Raw genomic sequence first — 19,887 nt, 5'->3', positions numbered from 1 at the left:
GAATCAGAACACAATTCTGGGACCAGCTCAAGCTGGCCAGCCCTCGAGAGCTGCCGCATCCGTGACAGTCAACTATTCACCGACCTGACAAGAGGACGATGACAAGAACGATTCTTGGATGCTGTTTTGAATGCTAGGCAGCTGCCCCCCACCCCCTCCCTTGATTGGGATGATGAGGCCTCCTCCTCCCCCTTGTCTTAGTGCCCCAATGCCAGTGCCTCCACCCCCGGAGCCGCCTCTCTTCAACAAGAAGAAGAAGACAATCAGGCTTTTCTGGAGCGAGGTGAGTCAGGGTACTACTACCACTTCCATCAGTCGGGTACAACTAAGGCACTGTTTATGTTCACACTTCATTTTCATTAGCCAGTTACCATTAGGAACAAAATTACCATTATACCCACAATATTCCTGTTGATGCTTTATATCTGTGATTCTTCTTGTTCAGGGTCATTTACCTTTTTTATTGTTGGAAATGAGAGTCTAACACTTCTCTACCTAATGCAGTCTATCCTTTTCCTGTTTATAATCAGGTGCGCCCGACAGACTCTCAATACAGCAGCTACAAACGGGGTGGAGACTCGCTCTGGTCCAAACTGGAACCTGTAAAGTTGGACACAGCCAAACTGGAACATCTGTTTGAGTCTAAATCAAAGGAAATACCAGTTACAAAGGTAAACAACCAGTGCCTGAACAGGGTTTATATTCTCACTGTATGAACATGTGCTTTGATTAACCCAGCTATTTATCACAATGGCACAAAGGGAAGTGCTGCCAGTTTGTTCATTTATTTGTTCATCTTACATCACACATAATGGACTGACAAGTATTTGGGGTTTGACAGCAGTTAGAGGAGTAATGCGTCTTGCAGCTGTTGTTCGTGACCCATTACTTTTTTAATTTGTCTGTGAGTCAACTGTGCTCAAAGGGAATGCTGCCATACCCAATTAAAAATCTGACATTTTTGTTACTGATTAAGGTAAAGACAGCCATGTTTTTTGGTTAGCTTGCACCAGTATATGAGATTTGTGCGTGTGAAATTCATAATCCAGCACATTACGTATGTAACATATTTAGAGTTAACCCTAACATTTTATGTACTTCGGTGGCTGGTGCTTTATCACTAACATCTTGCCTTTGCCAGCCACACAGCCCATGCGTTTGGTGTCCATTATCTCCAGCACTTGAAAGTTGATGATTTAAGGGTTAAACAATGTCATGTGTGAAGCTGAATGTCTGAAGCTGATCAAACAGGGGACTTTTGAATTCTTCATAATTCTCACAAAGCCTCTAAATAAGAAAAGTATGGTCTGCTAAGATGGGGTCTTTCACTCTTTGAACTCCTGAGCCACTGTTTCCAAACCGCAACTTCTGTTGGAGCCAGTTAGTAACTCACCTCGGCTCGGCTTCTGGTCTACACGAAATGTGACATCATGATGGTGTTCTGAAGCTATAGTATGAAAATAGCTCAAGCAAAGCTATCAGTTATTGAGAGAATCCAACACATAAAGGACCACCAGGGTACTTAAGCCATCAAAGGTCAGACCAAACATTACTGATATTACTTTGTTCTCTTCTGTAGGTTGTACGTTTTTCTTATCTTAAGTATGTGTTTTAGAAAAGATTAGACATTGCAAGGTTCAGAACAACCAATTTCACATAAGTTTTTACCTACATGGTTTAGTGTGTTTCTTAGATCTCAGCTAGTTTTCAGATATTGCTCATTTTGATCTCTTGCCACAAAAACATTACTCCACATTTCACATTAACACAAAAAATAAATGAAATATTTTATTTATTTATTATTTCTTTGCCTTAAGTCTTAGGTCTGCCTAAGTGGGGCTACTGGCCAAAGTTGGCCCACCATAAGACTTTATTTGGCACACCAGATGCCAAAATAAACCGCTGCTTTATTTTGAATGTGTGGTTTTATTCAGTCATTTAATAATGGAACTTGGGATGCTATACAATTTTGCGTCTTTACCATGCAATAGGTGCATAGTAGCTTTAACTCCATGGCCCACTGTTACACTGGACAAAAAGGACCTGTATCCATAAAGATCCAGAGGTATACAAGTTTGTGCATCTATATCCAGGTCTGTATATCTATATATAAATAAAACCTGACGAAGATCCAGTCTGTAATCCTCTGCATACTGTCTGTGTCTTTGACAAATACAAATGTATGATGACCCTCATAGTGCTGTATTTTTGTGCCTTTATTCCAGTGTTTTCAGTTTCAGTGTTTCAGTACGTTTCAGTTTTGGCCCTCCAAGGTAAAAAGTTTGGGCACAACTGCCTTAAGCTTCAGTTAATGTTTCACCGAGTACCTCCTATTAACAAGTAAGGTGACATATTTCTAGAAAATATTAAATTTTACAGTTTAAATAGAAATATTTTGATCACCAAAAAGTATACGTTAAAAAATAAGTTAGTCTTACATATCAAAATAGCATAAACTGGAAAATGTATTACCTCAATAGCAGCAGAGTTGTACTGTGGATTAAGTCTTTCAGGCTGCATATGGAGAGTATACAACTTCCTAGTGGCAGTAACCAGGTCTTAGCACCTACTCTGTTACACTTTTATGTGGTGATATATTACAGCTTCCTTCCTTTAATAGGTCATAATGGCCTCAAGTGCTGGTGAGCTCATGTGCTCACATACAGTGACAATATGTCTGCAGAAATGCAAACACACATAAACACGCACTCTGTGCAGACTTAACCTAATGATATTTCCTGCCCCTGCTAACCATATACTTCCCACAGCTGCAGTCAGTGTAACCTGAGTGTCGATCCCTCTAATCCTTACAAGCCCATAAAGCAGACCACACAGAGAAGATTGACCCTCTCTGTATTTTCGTGTCCTAGAAAACAGCGGCAGACGGCAAGCGCCAGGAGATCATTGTTTTGGATTCCAAGAGGAGTAACGCCATCAACATCGGCTTGACGGTGCTGCCTCCTCCTCGCACGATCAAGACGGCCATACTCAACTTTGACGAGTATGCACTCAACAAGGAGGGAATAGAGGTGAGAGATCTTTTACCTCGCATATGACACCTGTCACCCGCACACTGCTGTCCTCTCTTATCCTGCTCTGTCCTCGCTTTCAGAAAATCCTGACGATGATCCCCACAGAGGAGGAGAAGCAGAAGATCCAGGAGGCCCAGCTGGCCAACCCTGACGTCCCACTGGGCTCAGCAGAGCAGTTCCTCCTCACTCTGTCCTCCATCAGCGAGCTCTCTGCCAGGCTCCAGCTCTGGGCCTTCAAGATGGACTATGAGGCAACCGAGAAGGTCTGCTTAAACACGAGGCAGCGCTGTTGCAATTAGTAATTAAAACGAAAAGAAAACTTTTAATAAGAATGTAGAGGAGGGAAGGTCAGACCAGAACGATTATCAAACACACATTTAAAATCATACTGAGCAAGTGAATGTGGTTTTATTAAAGCAGAAACAGGCATACACCTACAAAGCCAAATGAACTCCACCAAAGGTTTGAGTAAATGTGCACAGCATGTGTGCATATGTGTGTGTCTTATGCCCGTGTCAGTAAGCATCAACATCCCTTTTAGTACAAACAACATCCGCAAAACATCAACATAGTTACATCACAACATCATAACAAAATATGCACGCTTATTAGCGGCACCTCGTCTTCTTCTGGCACAGCATGTTTTACTCGAGCAAAGAATGCGTCCAGGAGGAGAAGTTCAAAGTCAAAACCCAGAGAATGAAAAACACGCCGCCCCTCCCTCTCTGTCCTGTAAAGTTTACGGCTTTCTGCAGGATGCAGTTGTCTTTAATCTCTCCATGAAAGGCCCGATTCCTGACCGCACGTTCGGTAGAGCGGCGTTCCCGGCTCGACTCTGTGGGACGGTTGTGTTGCGGGAGGCTTAATGGAGGGCAGCATACCGCGCCGGCACACAAACACATGCACACAAGAGAGACCTGCCACACGAAAACAAAAGCTTTGTGTAATCAGAAGCACGTTTGATAGTGGAGGCTGACCGAGGCAGCGACCTTTAAACAACCTCTCATGACCTCAGACGAGAGCAGATGATTTGTGATGGGAGATGAGGTGCACCTGTTCAACTGCTTATATAACTGTAGACTCATGAAACACATGTTTTTGGGAGTCTTAATTGACTCGACTAATGATGTGTGTGTTTTCCTTCTCCCAGGAAGTTGCAGAGCCGCTACAGGATCTGAAGGAGGGTATGGAGCAGCTGGAGAAGAACAAAACTCTACGCTACATCCTCTCCACGCTGCTCTCTATCGGAAACTTCCTCAACGGCACCAATGTGAGTCATGACAATTACAGGTTCACATTGTCACACTAGGGCATAATGACAAGCTTCTTTTGTTTGGAGTAATTGTAGAGATGGTCAGTGATTTTAATAGAGTGTGTGTCTAAGCCTGCAATTTCTACATTAAAAATTACATCACATATTAGCTTCTATAATAGCTTCTATAATTTGGTGAGAACGGATGTACCTTGTGATGCTCCTTCAGACATACTCTTCTCTCAGTCTTGATATATTTGGTTGTTTTGTGTGTGTGTATGTTTGTGTGTGTGTGTCCATGTATCTAGGCTAAAGGCTTTGAGATGACATATTTGGAGAAGGTTCCAGAGGTGAAGGACACGGTTCATAAGCAGTCTCTGCTGCATCACGTCTGCTCTGTGGTGGTGGAAAACTTCCCTCAGAGCACCGACCTCTACTCCGAGATCGGAGCCATCACGCGATCTGCTAAAGTACGCTCCGTTCTCACTGATGGAAAGCTCATATTCATACTATTTCACAGTCCTATGCTGTAAAACATTTTCAAGCTGGCTAAACTTAAAAACATAACTTCTGCTGTTGCCCTAAAAATGTGACTTACAGTCACTGAACTCAACTTGAATTGTTTGATGAAGCCTGTGAATTCTTGTAGTGTTAAATTGAGTTACGTTTACTAAAGTTCATGTTTAAGATATTAAACAACAACTGTTTAGTAAAATTTTACAGTTTGAAAAATGTATCAACCAGTTTAAAGTTTACAGGGGTAGGGATGTTATTATTATTATTCTCAACCTTTTTGGCCCCAAATTGATACACATCAGGCCACAGATGTGTATTTGATAAGATGCAGTCTCAGGGATTCCCTCTGATAAGATTTAGTTGTTTCATAACTATAGCAGCACTGTTCATCTGTGGCAGATTAAGAGTGGAGATTGTGAATCCAATTAACACAATACTCATTCTTATTCATATTCTCATTGGACTAACTTCTACCTGTAATTAAATAACTATGAAATAATTTAGCTGTGGACCGGACTGGAACTGCCTCAACAACCCCTGGGGTTTCCCAGAGCCCAGGTCGAAAACCACTGTATTAAAGAAACATAGTGAGGGTGTCCACAAAGATATATTTATCGAACAATACATGCCGACTGTCTGTCAATATGCCGTTTATAAACACTTTCCTTTAAATCATTATTTCAAGTCAAAATAACTTGTTTATAAGTATCTAGAAATTCTGAATTGATTTAACTTGAAAATTAATAAATAAGATATATATACAATAAATTGTTGTTAAAAGACACATTTCTGGATGATGTTTTACATTGCAGCTGAATGATGTTGAACTTTTTATAAGCAGGATGTAATACGGCCACTAAGAGGACTTTTTGTTTATAGTATTTTCCCTCCACAAGTACCTTATTTGTATTATCGTCTCTTCTGTCAGGTGGATTTCGACCAGCTGCAGGAGAACTTGTGTCAGATGGAGCGGCGCTGCAAGGCCTCATGGGACCACCTTAAGGTGATCGCCAAGCATGAGATGAAGCCCCAACTAAAGCAGAAGATGTCTGACTTCCTCAAAGACTGTGCTGAGAGGATTATCATCCTTAAGATTGTTCACCGCAGAATCATCAACAGGTAGTTCAAATTTTTATTGTCTAGTGCAACTTTGGGAATAAATCTTGAGCAGCCTAAAATACAGTGAGCTGTCACAATCATAAAAATGGAGAAATTACTTCCCCACGGGGACACTACAGGAAAATGTTCTCGTTCTTCTCCCAGGTTCCATTCGTTCCTGTTGTTCCTCGGCCATCCGGCCTACAGTGTGAGAGAGATCAGCGTCCACAGGTTCAGTAAAATCCTCAGCGAGTTTGCGCTGGAATACCGAACCACCCGAGACCGTGTGCTGCAGCAGAAACAGAAACGAGCCGACCACCGCGAACGTAACAAGACCCGAGGAAAGATGATCATGGACGTCAACGCTCCTGTGAGCCTCACACACACTCGCAGAATCTCTCACACAAAGACACGCTTTCAACTATATTTTCTTGCTCTTCTCTTTCCAAATCTAGTGCTGCGTTTTCCATTCATTTTCTCTTGACCTAGTCCTTGACTTTCACTCTTTCTTTCCTCTGTAGTCTGATGATGAAGAGGAGAGTGAGGTATCAACATGTGTGCTGACTGTGAGTGTGTGTGTGTGTGCATGAAACCACTAACCCTGACTGGACCACTTTATCTCATAGTTTTCCTTTTACTTCTCACTGATTTTAACATCTGAGTGGATGAGTCAATAAAGTAGAGCAGGAATTGTAATCTTTACAGGTTGGATGTTTCCCTTGATGCATCAGCTTTGGCATGTTTGAGCCACAGCCAAAAATACTTAAATACAAGGTGCTAAATTCTTATTGTCCTCCATTCTCTCTCTCCCCTCCAGTGTGGTCGGTACGGCTCCAGCGCCAACAGCAGCGCCCCTAGTGGCAGCCAGGAGAGTGAGCGGCCTCAGGGTCTGGGCCACTCTGAGGATGTTGCAGAGCACGAGCACATGAAGGCCGTGCTGAGAACCAGCGTCAGTGGCGGCGACAAGGAGGCCACCGGGGTACCAGGGCTTCGGACACGGACAAGATCCCGGCCCGGACGGGGAGGTGAGGGTGACAGGAAGTTACTTACAGGGTTGCACGGCACTTTAAAGGGTTTCTTTGTTCACACATAAGCCTTTGTCATTCTGCTCGATTGGTCCAGGTCGCAGTATGCCGGCATGGACGCCACCTGTGGAGGACACTCAGCTCTGTGGAGACGACGCTGCAGACGAGATCATGGAGCGGATAGTGAGGTCGGCCACTCAGGGTCCAGGAACCAGAGCCCAACCCAGAGAGAGGAGAAGGTCCAGGGCCAACCGCAAGTCATGTATGACCTTAATGCTTAACTCCTGTCTTGAATCCACTAGAAGAAGTTGCTCATTGAATTGGACTTGAGCCTTTAAATTTTTAAAGTAAGGCCTGTGTTATGATTCCAAGGGTGTGAAGTCTGAAAGAGGTGTCAGTGGATAAATGAGGCAGGCTAAGGGTCTAATGAAATACACTGTTGCTTGCAATATAGGAAAGGGAGTTTGACCTTTAGTATCATACAATACTAAATCACAATGTACTAAATACAAGCCCAGAGTAGTAGAACGACATAAAGTCAGTCAGACATTAAAAGCAATTAAAGTAAAAAGGTGAGACTTGAACACAGCATGATCAGAGCACTCACATGTGTTTGGGGAGAGTGCAACATTTTAAAGTCACAGTTTAATGGACGTCAACAAAGCAAGAGAGCAAGTATTCTTCAGTATTCAATCATTTCCTGTTAATAAACTTTCAAGTTAAAAGAACTCTGAAATTGTCTAAATAAAATAAATTTAAAAACTAGAATTCTAGGTTGATTAAACTTGAAATTAGAAGATTACTTAGTAAAAATTAAAAAAGGAAGGTTGATTTCTTCTGCAAAAACCGTATACTATGACATTTATAGCACATACTGCATAAAGTTAGTATTTAGTATGGAATGGGGACACACTGTCAGTCTGAGCACATGACCATGTGATAACTGATCTTCTCTTCCTGCAGTGAGGCGGACTCTGAAGAACGGTCTGACCCCAGAGGAAGCTCTTGCTTTAGGACTAACCGATTCTCCGGACACATAAATGTGATCATCAGACCTCCCCCACTGCCGTGGAAACACAGCTACAACCATCGAAGCAACGTCTCTGTCCGGTGCCTGCCTTCGCCACACTTTACACAGTTGTATTCCACTCGTCATAAACCCCTGTAGGTTTTTGCCGGGTGCTCATTTTGCCTGATGTGTCTGAGTGATGAAGCTGCAGCCATGATAGTGTTTTCTTTTTTGGCAACAAAAAGTGTAAGCGAAGACAGAGAATACGTCAAATAAGGACCGATGTATTCAACTTGGCAAGGAAAAGAAAAATTCAATTCAGCGACGTTGCCTCTACACTGAATTGAACGTTTTTTTTTATTTATCTAAACATATTTGAAATGTTGCATTAGTCCAAAGGGATAATTTTTGCTTGTGAGTTTCTGCAGCTGTGACTTCACCATTTTTCATTTATTTAAGCTGTGAATTTCCGTTATAAAGGTTAACAGGCTGAAGAGGAAGTTTTATTTAGTTGTCCTATCCAGTTTCCAGAATCCCAAGAGATCACCACAAACAAAGAGGCTTACTAAGAATGATCCTTTGTGAAAAGGCAGATGTTTGCTTCTGCAGCTGCACGTTTGACAAGTGACGAGTGTAGTTGTGTCCAGTAGGAATGTGAAAGGTTTTCAGTCTGATGTGTGCCTTTCATTTAAAAGGGACAACACTGTACCTTTACGCCATCTTGTTTCACGCACCTCCTACTTCTCAGATAACTCACAAATGTCACATTCACAGGCGTAGTTATATCGAGTACGAGTGTTGATTATAATGAATTCATTTTTTTTATTTTGGCCGAAGTGTTCTAGTATTTATTTGCAAAGCTCGGACATCTTGCACCTTACTCAACATTAATAGTTTCTCATGCTGAAATGAACGACACAGAGAAAAGGAAGTTTTTATCTCAGAGGAACTGTTTGTAAAGTGTAAAAAGACAAAAGGATAAAGACATTTTTTTTTTATTTTAATAATCTATTTTGAAGGACATGCAGAGAATTCTGCATAAAATGTGTAAATGCCCTTTCCAGCTGCCAGGTACTAAATACTGTAGTACTACAGTGTGCATGTTTAGTGCGGTTCATGTGATGTATTATTTTTGTAATTTCTGTAGAAACTTGTATCATAGTCTGAGAGAATGGAAAAAAGAGGCTATTCTGTGAATTGTAATAATAGATAAAAGAAATGAAAGATGTGCTCACAGCTGAAATATGTGTTTTTGCTCCGTGCTGAGAGAGGACAGCTTTAAACTCTGTGGTCACATTGTACTTTGTATGAACTTGAACAGGTTGCGGATAATGTAAGTCCCAGCTGAACCATGTGCTCCTCTCACAGCACAACAGAAACTGGGAAATATCACTGCATAAATGCCACGTAGTGAGCCGAACACAAAACCACGGTTACATACACTTTCACTTGAAATGCTGTGTATACACATTCTGCAATAAAAAAAACAAAAACCATTGAGTGAAAAAAAAGGACGTGCATGTCATTCTTCACTGCTTCCTCTTTTCTTCCTTGTATACACACTAGAGCATGTGAGCGTGCCTCTACTGAGCAACCTTTGGATAAATAAGCTGTCATAAACTGCACAACCGCTGCTCACTTCACTTGGGCAGTTCAATGTTGAGTCTTTTAGTTTTGTTTCGACTTAGCTTCTGTCTGCACCACCTGTGTCCATGGCCAAGTCAATGAGTCTGCTGTGGGGGGCTGGATCCCCTCCCTGCTGGCGAGTTATGATCACTCTGGAGGAAAAGAAGCTGCAGGGCTACAAACACAAGCTGCTGTCTTTTGAGAAAGGAGAGCACAAATCTCAGGAAGTCTTGGAAATCAACCCGAGAGGACAGGTGGGTGTAGCATGCAGTCCAGGAAAAACAATCATATTCCTATTGTATATGTTTTAGTCAAATCCAGTGACAGTAAAACCATATCAACTGGGTTGGCCTCTGGATTACGGGGGTTGATTTCCTATAGCCAGTGTAATATTTCCATAGTTTAATTTTGTTCATCTTTGTTTTATGAAATCAAATTAAAAGTACTGATTAATGTAAAAAAAAAATATGTTGTTATAAAACTGTCTTTGTAGCACATGACAAAATTAAGTTATATAAACCAAAAAATAATGTTAATTTGTTATGCAATGTAGTTATCGTGTATTGTGTATCTGCCAGCTTCCTGCCTTTAAACACGGAGACAACATACTGAATGAGTCCAGTGCAGTGTGCTTATACCTGGAGGTAAAGTATAGAAAACTGAAACAACACATTGCCTCTTCTTTACACTTCAGAGAGTTAAAAAAACAAACAAATTTCTATTATTCTGCGACAGAATCAGTTCAAGTCCCAGGGAAACAAACTGATCCCTGACAGCCCTACAGAACAAGCACTGATGTACCAACGCATGATGGAGGGTCTCACCCTCACTGATAAACTCAGTAAGATACACTCACACCAATACCAACACAGATTGAAGAGGAACAAATGGGCAGAAGTACTGAATACAATGTGATATCAATGTTGGATGGTGTGTCTCAGATTCAGTTATCTACTCTGACTGGCTGGTCCCTGAGGAGGAGAGACATGAGTCTGCTGTGAAGAGAAACAGGGAAGCTCTGGCTGCTGAACTCAGCCTCTGGGAGGGTTACCTGCAGAAGGTAGCGTGTGAGCAGCACAGGCACACAGACGTGTAAACACATTATGCTGACAGAAGTGTTTCTTTCATTTGATTTCTGCATCAAGGTGGCTGCAGGCTCATACCTGGCAGGGGCCTTCTCCTTGGCTGATGTGATTGTCTTCCCAAACGTTGCCTATGCTTTCCGTTTCGGGTAGGTGACTGAGTTCAGTACTTGATGGAAGAATGAGCCCCGACGGATTGGATTTCTTTTTCAGTAACATCATAACCTTGTTTCTAATCTTTAGGCTGTCCGTTGGACGTTACCCCAAGCTGGCCAAATATTACAGCCTGTTGAAGGACAGACCCAGCATTAAAGCCAGCAGGCCTCCACACTGGATGGCCAGCCCACAGGGTTGTGACATCCTGAAGGATCTCTGAAACCCACTGACATTACCTTCACCGTGTTATTGTTTATCTAGGTTTGGTTAACTTTGAATTTAATAAAAGATTATATGTTATTTTCAAACTAATTGTGTATTTAATTTTTAATATGACAAAAGTCTGACACAATTGTTGATAAAGATATATATTTTATTATAAACACTGTAGTTGTAATACCTCCTCCTCGCCAGTAGGTGGTAATGTGCGCTTTTATTACAACTTGAGATCCCCATGAACTTGTGCAAAGAGTGGCAGTAAATCCCTTTTCTTGATGCGCAATTCGTGTGACACTTGAGCAGCAGTGGTCTTCAGAGAGCTCCGGCTGTTAAAGCTGAAAGCATGGCCCAGGACATGACTCTGCTGTGGGGCTCCGGCTCTCCTCCCTGCTGGAGGGTGATGATCGCTCTGGAGGAGAAGAACCTGCAGGGCTACAACCAAAAGCTGCTCTCCTTCGAGAAAATGGAGCACAAGTCCCAAGAAGTGTTAGACATAAACCCCAGAGGACAGGTAGGGTGTAGCTCAAATCCACCGTAACCCTTTTAAAAAGTCAAATAACGTTAGACTCTTACTCCTTATATCCATTCCCACCCCGAACAAATAACATTAGCGCATAACAACCCCACCATTTGTAGTGTATGCCTGAAATACGTGCTGTTTTGTAAGGCTACGCCAAACTCCATTCAGAACTGTATCTATGCAATGTTTTCCAGTTTCCCAACAAAAATGCACACATGCAAAAACATGGTTGAATGCTTTTGACTAATCACGTGTTTGTGCATTTTAATTCGGCTTATATTACGTTCATCAAGCTGAACTTATTTTAAAGGAAAATTGGGATTTATATCGCTCACTGAAGTGCCTTTCACTCAAACGCACCACAGAGTGCGGTGTGCAACAGTTATGCTTACAGTAGGTGTAACTGTCAGCATGACAAAGTAATCATAAACCTTTCAGTGTCACTTAAAGGCTTAATTTATGGTTTATGAGGCGTGTATTTGACCAGTAAACAAGATAAGATTTAACTATTTTGAATGTAGTTAGGCGTATATGAGGCTACTTCAGGGCCATGTGATAATGTGACCTACTATAAGGGCACTACCATTAATTTGCAGTAAATATTTGTGCAGTCATACTGCCTTGGAAAACACTTCTCAAACTGTACCTTTTAACAGAGTTAGCTAACTGCCATGTTTTGTTAAAAACACTTTGTGGTGAGCCAGTTTGTGTTCCCCTGTGTGATGCAGCTCAGCAGGTTCTCTTAATTAGCTCCCAGTGGTTTGAGCATTAAGACAACATATATGATGCTAACACTATTAGCAGTTAACCCCTGAAGAGTCTTTCTTGCTCACATTATAGCCTATTTGATTTTTAAGCTCCCCTCTTTCAAACACGGAGACGTCATTGTGAATGAATCCTACGCAGCCTGTTTCTACCTGGAGGTGAGCGACAACAAGCACTTTTACACACACCAACACTAAATTCAGCATTACTAAGTGTGACATGTCTTTTCTCTCTTAATGGCAGAGTCAGTTTAAGACCCAGGGAAACAAACTGATCCCAGACAGCCCTGAGGAACAAGCACTGATGTACCAACGAATGTTTGAGGGACTCACCTTCTACGAAAAACTCAGTAAGACAAATAAATTAAGGAAGGAAGGTCCAGTGTGTAACATTTAGCAGGCTCTATTGGCAGAAATGGAATATGATATTTATAGGTACCTTTTTTATTAGTGTATAATCACATGAAAATAAGAAGCATGTTTTCATTAGAATGAAGTTTTTGTCTACAGAGGAAGCGGGTCCTCTTCTACGGAGGCGGCCATGTTGAACTGCCATATTTCTACCGCTGCCCAGAATGGACAAACCAAACATTGGCTCTAGACAGGGGCACCTTAGTTTCTCCTACATGCTTGGAAAGCTGAGCGTAAGTTCACTAAATGCCACTAAATCTTACACACTGGTCCTTTTTTAAGACAAAAACATATTTATGAAAATGTTACACTTATGCCAAAGAAATAAGAGCATACACCCTGTGAAGCCACTATCCAATAAATATATTAATGTGTATGTGTTTTTTCCTTCTTTTTTAAGATGCGGTTATCTACTATGACTGGTTTGTCCCTGAAGGAGAGAGGCATGACTCAGCTCTGAAGAGAAACAGGGAAGCTCTGGCCACTGAACTCAACCTCTGGGAGGGTTACCTGCAGAAGGTAGCGTGTGAACAGTGAACAGTGAACAGTAAACACACACAAACACACACTCAACATGCATTGCCGTGGTTCACACATGTTGACATTTTTCACGTCTTTCTTTCAAGCTGGGCACGGACTCTCACCTGGCAGGACCATCCTTCTCGCTGGTGGATGCGACTGTTTTTCCAACTGTTGCTACTCTTTTCAGATTCGGGTATTTGGGCATTTAGAAGTCGCACTAACGGAATAAGTGATGATGTGTGGCTTGTCATTGCAGTTCAAATGTCTCCTACTTTCTCTTTCTATAGGTTGTCTGCTGAGAAGTACCCTAAACTGGGAGAGTATTACGCTTTGGTGAAGGAGCGGCCCAGCGTCAAAGCCAGCTGGCCTCCTCACTGGCTGGAGAACCCAAAGGGACAAGACGCACTCAAAGACTTGTGAGGTTCTCACTCGCCGAACAGTCTCCTCTGCCTCTAATGTTTTGCTTTGGTGTCTGTAAAAAAAAATGCTTTTGTTTGATATAGTTTCAGCTCACAGTTTGTCAAATAAGATACAGCTCTTTTATTTTAAAGGGCCAGTGTGTAGGATTTAGTGGCCCCTAGTGGTGAAGTCACAGATTGCAACTAACTGAACACCGCTTGTGAGAACGGGCTGTGAAGCGTGTAAGAGAAACTAAAGTGGTTGCCAAAGTCCCTACCTACTGCCAGTGTTTGGTTTGTCCATTCTGGGCTACTGTAGAAATATGGTGGACTTCATTGAAGGCGACCCACAGCGTCTGTAGATAAAAAAAAAAAAAAAACGCTCATTCTAAGGTAATTATTCATATGAAAACATATCTGAATATTATATTCAATTGCTGCCAATAAATCCTTCCAAATGTTACACACTGGACCTTTTTTATTGGCGCTGAAAAGGAAATGAAGTATTAAGAATTACCAGTATCTTCTTAATATATTACCGTTAAAACTGTAGAGATGTTGTTCTTGTTAGTCCAAAAGTTTTGTTTTTTTTCAATTTCCTGCCAAATCTTTTACAAAAAATCTGTTGATAAACACGGAAATGTGACATGTTTGCAAGGTAACGGGCAAAAAACTGTAACATTGTTGACAATCGCTTTGGTTGCCCAGATACATGGCGTGTATATGTAGCATTAATCTCTGTTGACTGATGCGTGCAAGTTACTATAACAGCAGTTTGAATGCACACTCTCCCTATGAAGTCACTTATTTCAGTTTAATAGGTTTCAACCTATTTGTTGTACTAACCGTCCATTACGTCTATGTCATTGTAAGCCGGCATACTGGATTTCCAATTGTACTGTAGTAAATAAATAAATAAAAACTGCGGTGTCACTGCTGAAGGTGTAAAGTCTGAGAGTAAGAGATATAGTTAAGTTTGAACAATGCTCTTGTATTAGAGGTGCACACAGCATTGCACTAACTCAAATATTCAGTTCAAGTCTGGCATAGGTTTCCATCCCACGTCTTCTCAATGAAAAATGTAGGTGGTGTCTTTGAGGACATGACTTGAAACTGGTTTGCTCTGCACAGAAGTAGGTGAAATGCCCTGTGTTATCATGACTTTGCATATATGAGATAAATGAGTTCTGTATTGCATCTCCTGCATGATTTTGCATTTTATGTAGAATGCACTGCTCGTTTCAGACATTCACAACAGCTACATGTTGGTCTGTATCACTTTGATAAAGAAAGCAGACTTTATTTCAGACATCTATGTTTTACATGCTTATGAAGTTCAGATCCTGCATACACAAACTGCAGCACTCAGTTCTGAGTAGAGTAACACTAGACGACCTGTGTCATCCTGTTCCTCATCTTGGTCCTTTATCCGGTTTTACCTCATCAGCCGATGATTACATTGGCAGCTGGTATTTTATTTGGAAGAGATGCAATGACTATCATGGGGCTGCCCCATCCAACCTGCTGCCTGCAACACGAGCAATGCACTGTATGCTTCTCAGTGACAGTTCAAAAGTTTACAGACACAGAATATACTGTCAGATAAACCGTAAGAACTGTGAAACATTTATCTGATCGAATAGCGTCTTCTTATTTGCCATTATAAGAGAAGTTGGCAGGACAATCAGAGGGTCTCAAAGCTCACTTCAGACCGAAGATAAGCAACAAGAAGCTGAAACTTGCACTTGCAATGTGCTGGTTTTCTGAAAACCTGCCAGTTCACAACAATGCAACTAGACAAGACGGTGTATCGTCTCCATAGCAGCGACTCCCTGGACTGCCGGTTTTTCAGGATTGTAGTTGGATGTAATTTGTAGCATAGTGAGTTACTTGCTACAGTTGCATTTTATTGACGAAACAATGAAAACTCAATAAAATGAGAGAGTTTGAAACTGTCTGATGCACGGGTACATTTTAAGGCTCGTGTTAATATGATGAGGTGCTGCTCTCTTTCCACCGTCCAAAACTCTGCCATTTCAACCATCTGACAGTTTATGACTAACTTTATATTGTTATGTGGTCCAGGCAGAACGCGACCACAAAGTATAGGGACACGCTCCATCTGTCTACGATATCTCTGCTCAGGAGTCAGGACTGACCCTTTAATGTTTGTATACAGAAAGTGCTTTTTTGCTTGTAAAGGAAAGTTACACATTTTCAGTTCTTTCCTCTCCATTTATGGAGTTTACCTGTTGCTATAAGCTAACCGCTAGCTGCTGCTAACTTCTAACTGATTCATTCTCTGAAGTTAGCTGCAGGCTAACCAGCTAACAGCAGCTACAGTTAGCAGCTAGATAAGCGCTAACAACAAATAGCTATGGCTATATTTCCACCAAGAAGCTCCATAAATCACTAAAGTTTACGCAGAGCAGCAAGAGGACATCAGAGGGAAAACCAGAACATACGACCTCCATAAAATATGATCCGGGTTCACTTAAATTAGTGAATAAAGTTATAAAAGTTGCGTGATTTTGTACAGTAATCAGGGAGGCCCCATAAACATTGTGCTCAGACTGAGGGTGAGGGGCTATATGAAGGCCAGTCGAAGATAAATGAGGATGTTTAAGAAGAGTGAATGATGTAAAGCTTCTCTAGTGGAGTCAGACTAACAATATAGAGCTGGAAATTAGCCTAATAAGTCCTCTTTATTGCTCATTGCTTACAGTCAAACGCTGACAATCAGCATAAGACCAATGTATGATTTTCAAAATAAAAGCTACATAGTCAGTAGTTGATCAAATTGTGACTACTTTTAAAACACTAGACCTGAACAAAATGGCCTCATATAACTATGGGTTAATATCGGTATGTGTTAATGTATCAGAGAACTTCATCCTTGCTGCAGTCTCCACATTAATATAAAAAAAACTACAGCCTGAATTTAATGTACTGGATTCATTCATTCATTCAGCCTTTATTTATACACAGTGATCCAGTGGGAGCAGTCCCACTGTGTACAGCTGCTCTGTGTACACAGGGCATGTAAGGTCATCAAACCAACACATTTCCAAGTCATGCACGTAGAGCACAACCTGTTGTATTAGCCAACATCCTTTTGGGAGAAAAACCAGTTGTATTGTCAACACCATTGCTTTTGTTCTTCTCAACATGCTTTGTCAACAGGAATTTCTTATGTCATTTTAGTCAAGCAAAATTAGACTGATAAACGGACATACTGTGCACAGTGCTCACACTCGACAAAGACACAGCCTGCATACTGATAAGGACTCAGTGGCAAGCATTTGAGCGTGAAGATGAATCGATAAGAAGAGGTGGAATGTCACTGGTGCACTTCAAAACACCTAAACACCTAAATTCAGACCAACTGCTGTGATTATTTTGTCCACCTTATTTCTTATTTTGTTGTTAAACTTCTCAGAAACCTAATATACATCTCGTCAGCAGTTGAATGTTTTGCTTAAAGGGAAAGGCTTCAGCTAAACCACATGCTTTTCATGTGATTTCTGTTTCAACAAGCTGCCTTTCAAATGCATCTGTAGTTTTTTTTTTAAAAGATAGTGATTGCAAACTGCATGAAATACATGGCCGAATTCATTGTTGATACTGGCAACTACTCAAGTGCACAATGTCCGGAGTTCAAAGGCAAAAAGAAACCTAAAGTTGTATGCAAACAATGTGAATAGTGGGTGATCAGTTTTTCTGTTCAGTGCCACCTTAAATGTCAACCTGAAACCTAGGTATAAATTATATAAGGGGTGTCTATATCATTCAGTGGAGATTTGATTGTTTAATTTGAATGGCTGTGGCGGAACTGGTTTTCTCTGTGTGTGCAGGGGTGAGTGAGAAGTGCTGAGTCACTGTGAGTGTTCAACAGTCAAATTTCAGAGTGGGCCATAACACGCAACAGGAAAACCACTAAATCACTGCAGGAATGGCTTAAAATAACAATGAAGTAAGATAATATTGATACAGATGCATGTTATCTAAGTCATGTTTGCTGGTATGATATAGTAATATTAGGGCACACCAGAAACAGCATCAGTGACGTCACTGCAGGAACGATGCAAGAATACAGTTCATTTTTATTTCTTAAGCAGTGGTTGTCACTATTCCAAAAGTACATAACAATTTTTTTTTCTTTGTCCTGGAATCATGTATTTCATGATATGCTCTTCTGAGATCAAAGAGTATTAATGCAAAGCAAGAGAAGTCACTCCTCCTCATAACTTTGCTTTGTCTTTGCTATTGCCTGTGGATATAAGCAGCTAAAGGCAAAAATAATACATATGAAGACTTTCAATATGACATTAAGCTGCCCTGAGACAGAAGAGAGGGTTGGACATGCTTGGTAAGGAGTGAACTATCTCAACCGTCTTGAGTCAAAGATCTTTGGTGATAAGACAGACATGGGATGGGACTAATTCCACCAATCCAGTTGCGGAGGGTCGGAGCTTGTTATAAAACCAGGCGTTTGTGACGCTCCCAACTTCACTCTTCACTTCCTCCACCTTCCACAACTTCAGCTGTTGTCAGTTGTAGCAGTTTCCTCTGAAACCATGGCCCAGGAAATGACTCTGCTGTGGGGCTCCGGCTCTCCTCCCTGCATGAGGGTGATGATCGCTCTGGAGGAGAAGAACCTGCAGGGCTACAACCAAAAGCTGCTCTCCTTTGAGAAAATGGAGCACAAGTCGCAGGAAGTCATGGACATGAATCCCAGGGGACAGGTAAGTTCACTTTTAACCCTCCATTATCTAGAAATGATACCCAATCCTTTTGTAGTCTCAGTCTGCTTTTTTCTGATGTGCAAAAATATGTTCATTTTATATTAAATAACAATGAAACCTAAAAGTTTTCATTCTTTCTGAAAGCTACCTGCCTTCAAACATGGAAACAAGGTCCTGAATGAGTCTTATGCCGCCTGCATGTACCTGGAGGTAAGAACTTTGCCAAGCTGCTGAACTTGACCCTATTTAAAATTTTATGCTGCTATATCTCGCCAAGGAGTTAATATTTAGGAGCTCAACAATGCCTCGTAGACAAAAGGACACCCTACACCGCAGAGGAAAAGAAACCGGAGCTCCATGCAGCTGTTCATCATAGTTGCTCTTTTCATGTCTCCAACAACAGAGCCAGTTCAAGTCCAAGGGAAACAAGCTGATCCCTGACTGCCCCAATGAGCAAGCCCTGATGTACCAGCGCATGTTTGAGGGTCTCACACTCAACCAGAAAATGGGTATGTTAACCCTGACACTGTAAATCCTGCATATTATTATAAATAATAATAATAATAATAATAATAATAATAATAATAATAATAATAATAAATAGTTGATACATTTGGAACCTTTGGGTTAAAAAAGCCTAACCAGGCTAATAAAGCAACAATCGCTTTATGACTTAGCTGATGTTGTTGCTATTTAGAAGTCTGCCTTCTGGGACTCTGAACTACATTGCTCTTGGTAACATCATACACAAAAACTGCCACCTTTACACCTCTGAGACTTCATGCCTCCAGTCAATCTCCTCAGAGGAAGCTGCACATCAACTGCCCCCTCCTCCCCAAGAGACCCGAGTTGTTCAAAACAAGGCATGCGCTAATGAGCTGTGCATTCACGCAATTAAGCCATGGCACCATGCATTCAGTCTGTTAAAACATGTAGTGATGTTGCGAGGTCATATGTTAATCCCACAAAGGATCACATGCTCAGACTAGCTTGCAAGCTTAAGTCACGAGACAGGATACATCAGTTTTTGGGGAGGGGTGCAAAAAGAGAAGAGTATTTTCTGTATTTTTCTTTTTACTTCAAACTTTATTTGAGCCACGGTTACTGTCTTCACTGATGTTACATAATTTCCTGCGGCCACCCTCAACTGCTAGGGAAATGAAAGCAATTAGTCAGCACAATGTGGGAGTGGATGTTTTACTATGTGTGGATAGGTTTTTACTGATATCTCTCATAGCTCTCATACCCCAGAGAGCAGCCGTCAAGACTGAATGTCTGTTTTGATTTTTTTTTACAGCGGATGTTATCTACTACAACTGGAAGGTCCCGGAGGGAGAGAGACACGACTCTGCTGTGAAGAGAAACAGGGAGGGTCTGAGTGCTGAGGTCAAGCTGTGGGAGGGATACCTGCAGAAGGTTAATATTAAGATTTTAAAATACTATACCCACAGAAGGCTTTTAACTCAAGTGCAACATGAATTGCAATTACATGTTGGATTAGGTAATGCTGTT

The 19,887-nt window shown here is 41.3% G+C and overlaps 4 protein-coding genes across 4 annotated transcripts in view; all 4 read left to right on the top strand.

Moving 5' to 3' along the window:
• Positions 1 to 9,443, top strand: part of fhod3a (formin homology 2 domain containing 3a) — a 58,494-nt gene extending 49,051 nt beyond the window's left edge. Inside the window, 15 exon segments of the mRNA XM_035682037.1 lie at positions 1 to 16; positions 18 to 53; positions 55 to 90; positions 92 to 283; positions 531 to 671; positions 2,871 to 3,029; positions 3,113 to 3,295; positions 4,183 to 4,302; positions 4,593 to 4,754; positions 5,729 to 5,919; positions 6,064 to 6,268; positions 6,420 to 6,443; positions 6,716 to 6,923; positions 7,021 to 7,185; positions 7,887 to 9,443. The exon segment at positions 1 to 16 is cut by the window's left edge and continues 397 nt beyond it. Coding sequence (XP_035537930.1) covers positions 1 to 16; positions 18 to 53; positions 55 to 90; positions 92 to 283; positions 531 to 671; positions 2,871 to 3,029; positions 3,113 to 3,295; positions 4,183 to 4,302; positions 4,593 to 4,754; positions 5,729 to 5,919; positions 6,064 to 6,268; positions 6,420 to 6,443; positions 6,716 to 6,923; positions 7,021 to 7,185; positions 7,887 to 7,963 — 1,915 coding nt within the window. The 3' untranslated portion in view covers positions 7,964 to 9,443.
• Positions 9,444 to 9,546: 103 nt separating this feature from the next.
• On the top strand, positions 9,547 to 11,052 carry LOC118343270 (glutathione S-transferase A-like). The gene is made up of 6 exons (XM_035682038.1): positions 9,547 to 9,812; positions 10,137 to 10,202; positions 10,294 to 10,399; positions 10,500 to 10,618; positions 10,704 to 10,789; positions 10,884 to 11,052. Exons 1-6 carry the CDS (start codon positions 9,645 to 9,647, stop codon positions 11,014 to 11,016), a joined length of 678 nt encoding a protein of 225 aa, XP_035537931.1. The 5' UTR covers positions 9,547 to 9,644; the 3' UTR covers positions 11,017 to 11,052.
• Positions 11,053 to 11,257: 205 nt separating this feature from the next.
• On the top strand, positions 11,258 to 14,579 carry LOC118342532 (glutathione S-transferase A-like). Its single transcript, XM_035681106.1, has 6 exons — positions 11,258 to 11,526; positions 12,393 to 12,458; positions 12,544 to 12,649; positions 13,111 to 13,229; positions 13,337 to 13,425; positions 13,520 to 14,579. Exons 1-6 carry the CDS (start codon positions 11,359 to 11,361, stop codon positions 13,650 to 13,652), a joined length of 681 nt encoding a protein of 226 aa, XP_035536999.1. The 5' UTR covers positions 11,258 to 11,358; the 3' UTR covers positions 13,653 to 14,579.
• A 3,487-nt stretch (positions 14,580 to 18,066) lies between these two features.
• Positions 18,067 to 19,887, top strand: part of LOC118342533 (glutathione S-transferase A-like) — a 3,228-nt gene continuing 1,407 nt past the window's right edge. Inside the window, exons 1-4 of the mRNA XM_035681107.1 lie at positions 18,067 to 18,375; positions 18,520 to 18,585; positions 18,779 to 18,884; positions 19,673 to 19,791. Coding sequence (XP_035537000.1) covers positions 18,208 to 18,375; positions 18,520 to 18,585; positions 18,779 to 18,884; positions 19,673 to 19,791 — 459 coding nt within the window. The 5' untranslated portion in view covers positions 18,067 to 18,207. The remainder of the gene's footprint in view (positions 18,376 to 18,519; positions 18,586 to 18,778; positions 18,885 to 19,672; positions 19,792 to 19,887) is intronic.

This window comes from Morone saxatilis, unplaced genomic scaffold, assembly GCF_004916995.1.
Source record: "Morone saxatilis isolate NCDOM2014 unplaced genomic scaffold, NCSU_SB_2.0 Contig9, whole genome shotgun sequence".
Classification (NCBI taxonomy): Eukaryota; Metazoa; Chordata; class Actinopteri; family Moronidae; genus Morone; species Morone saxatilis.
This window is presented reverse-complemented; position numbering and strand designations above follow the sequence as displayed.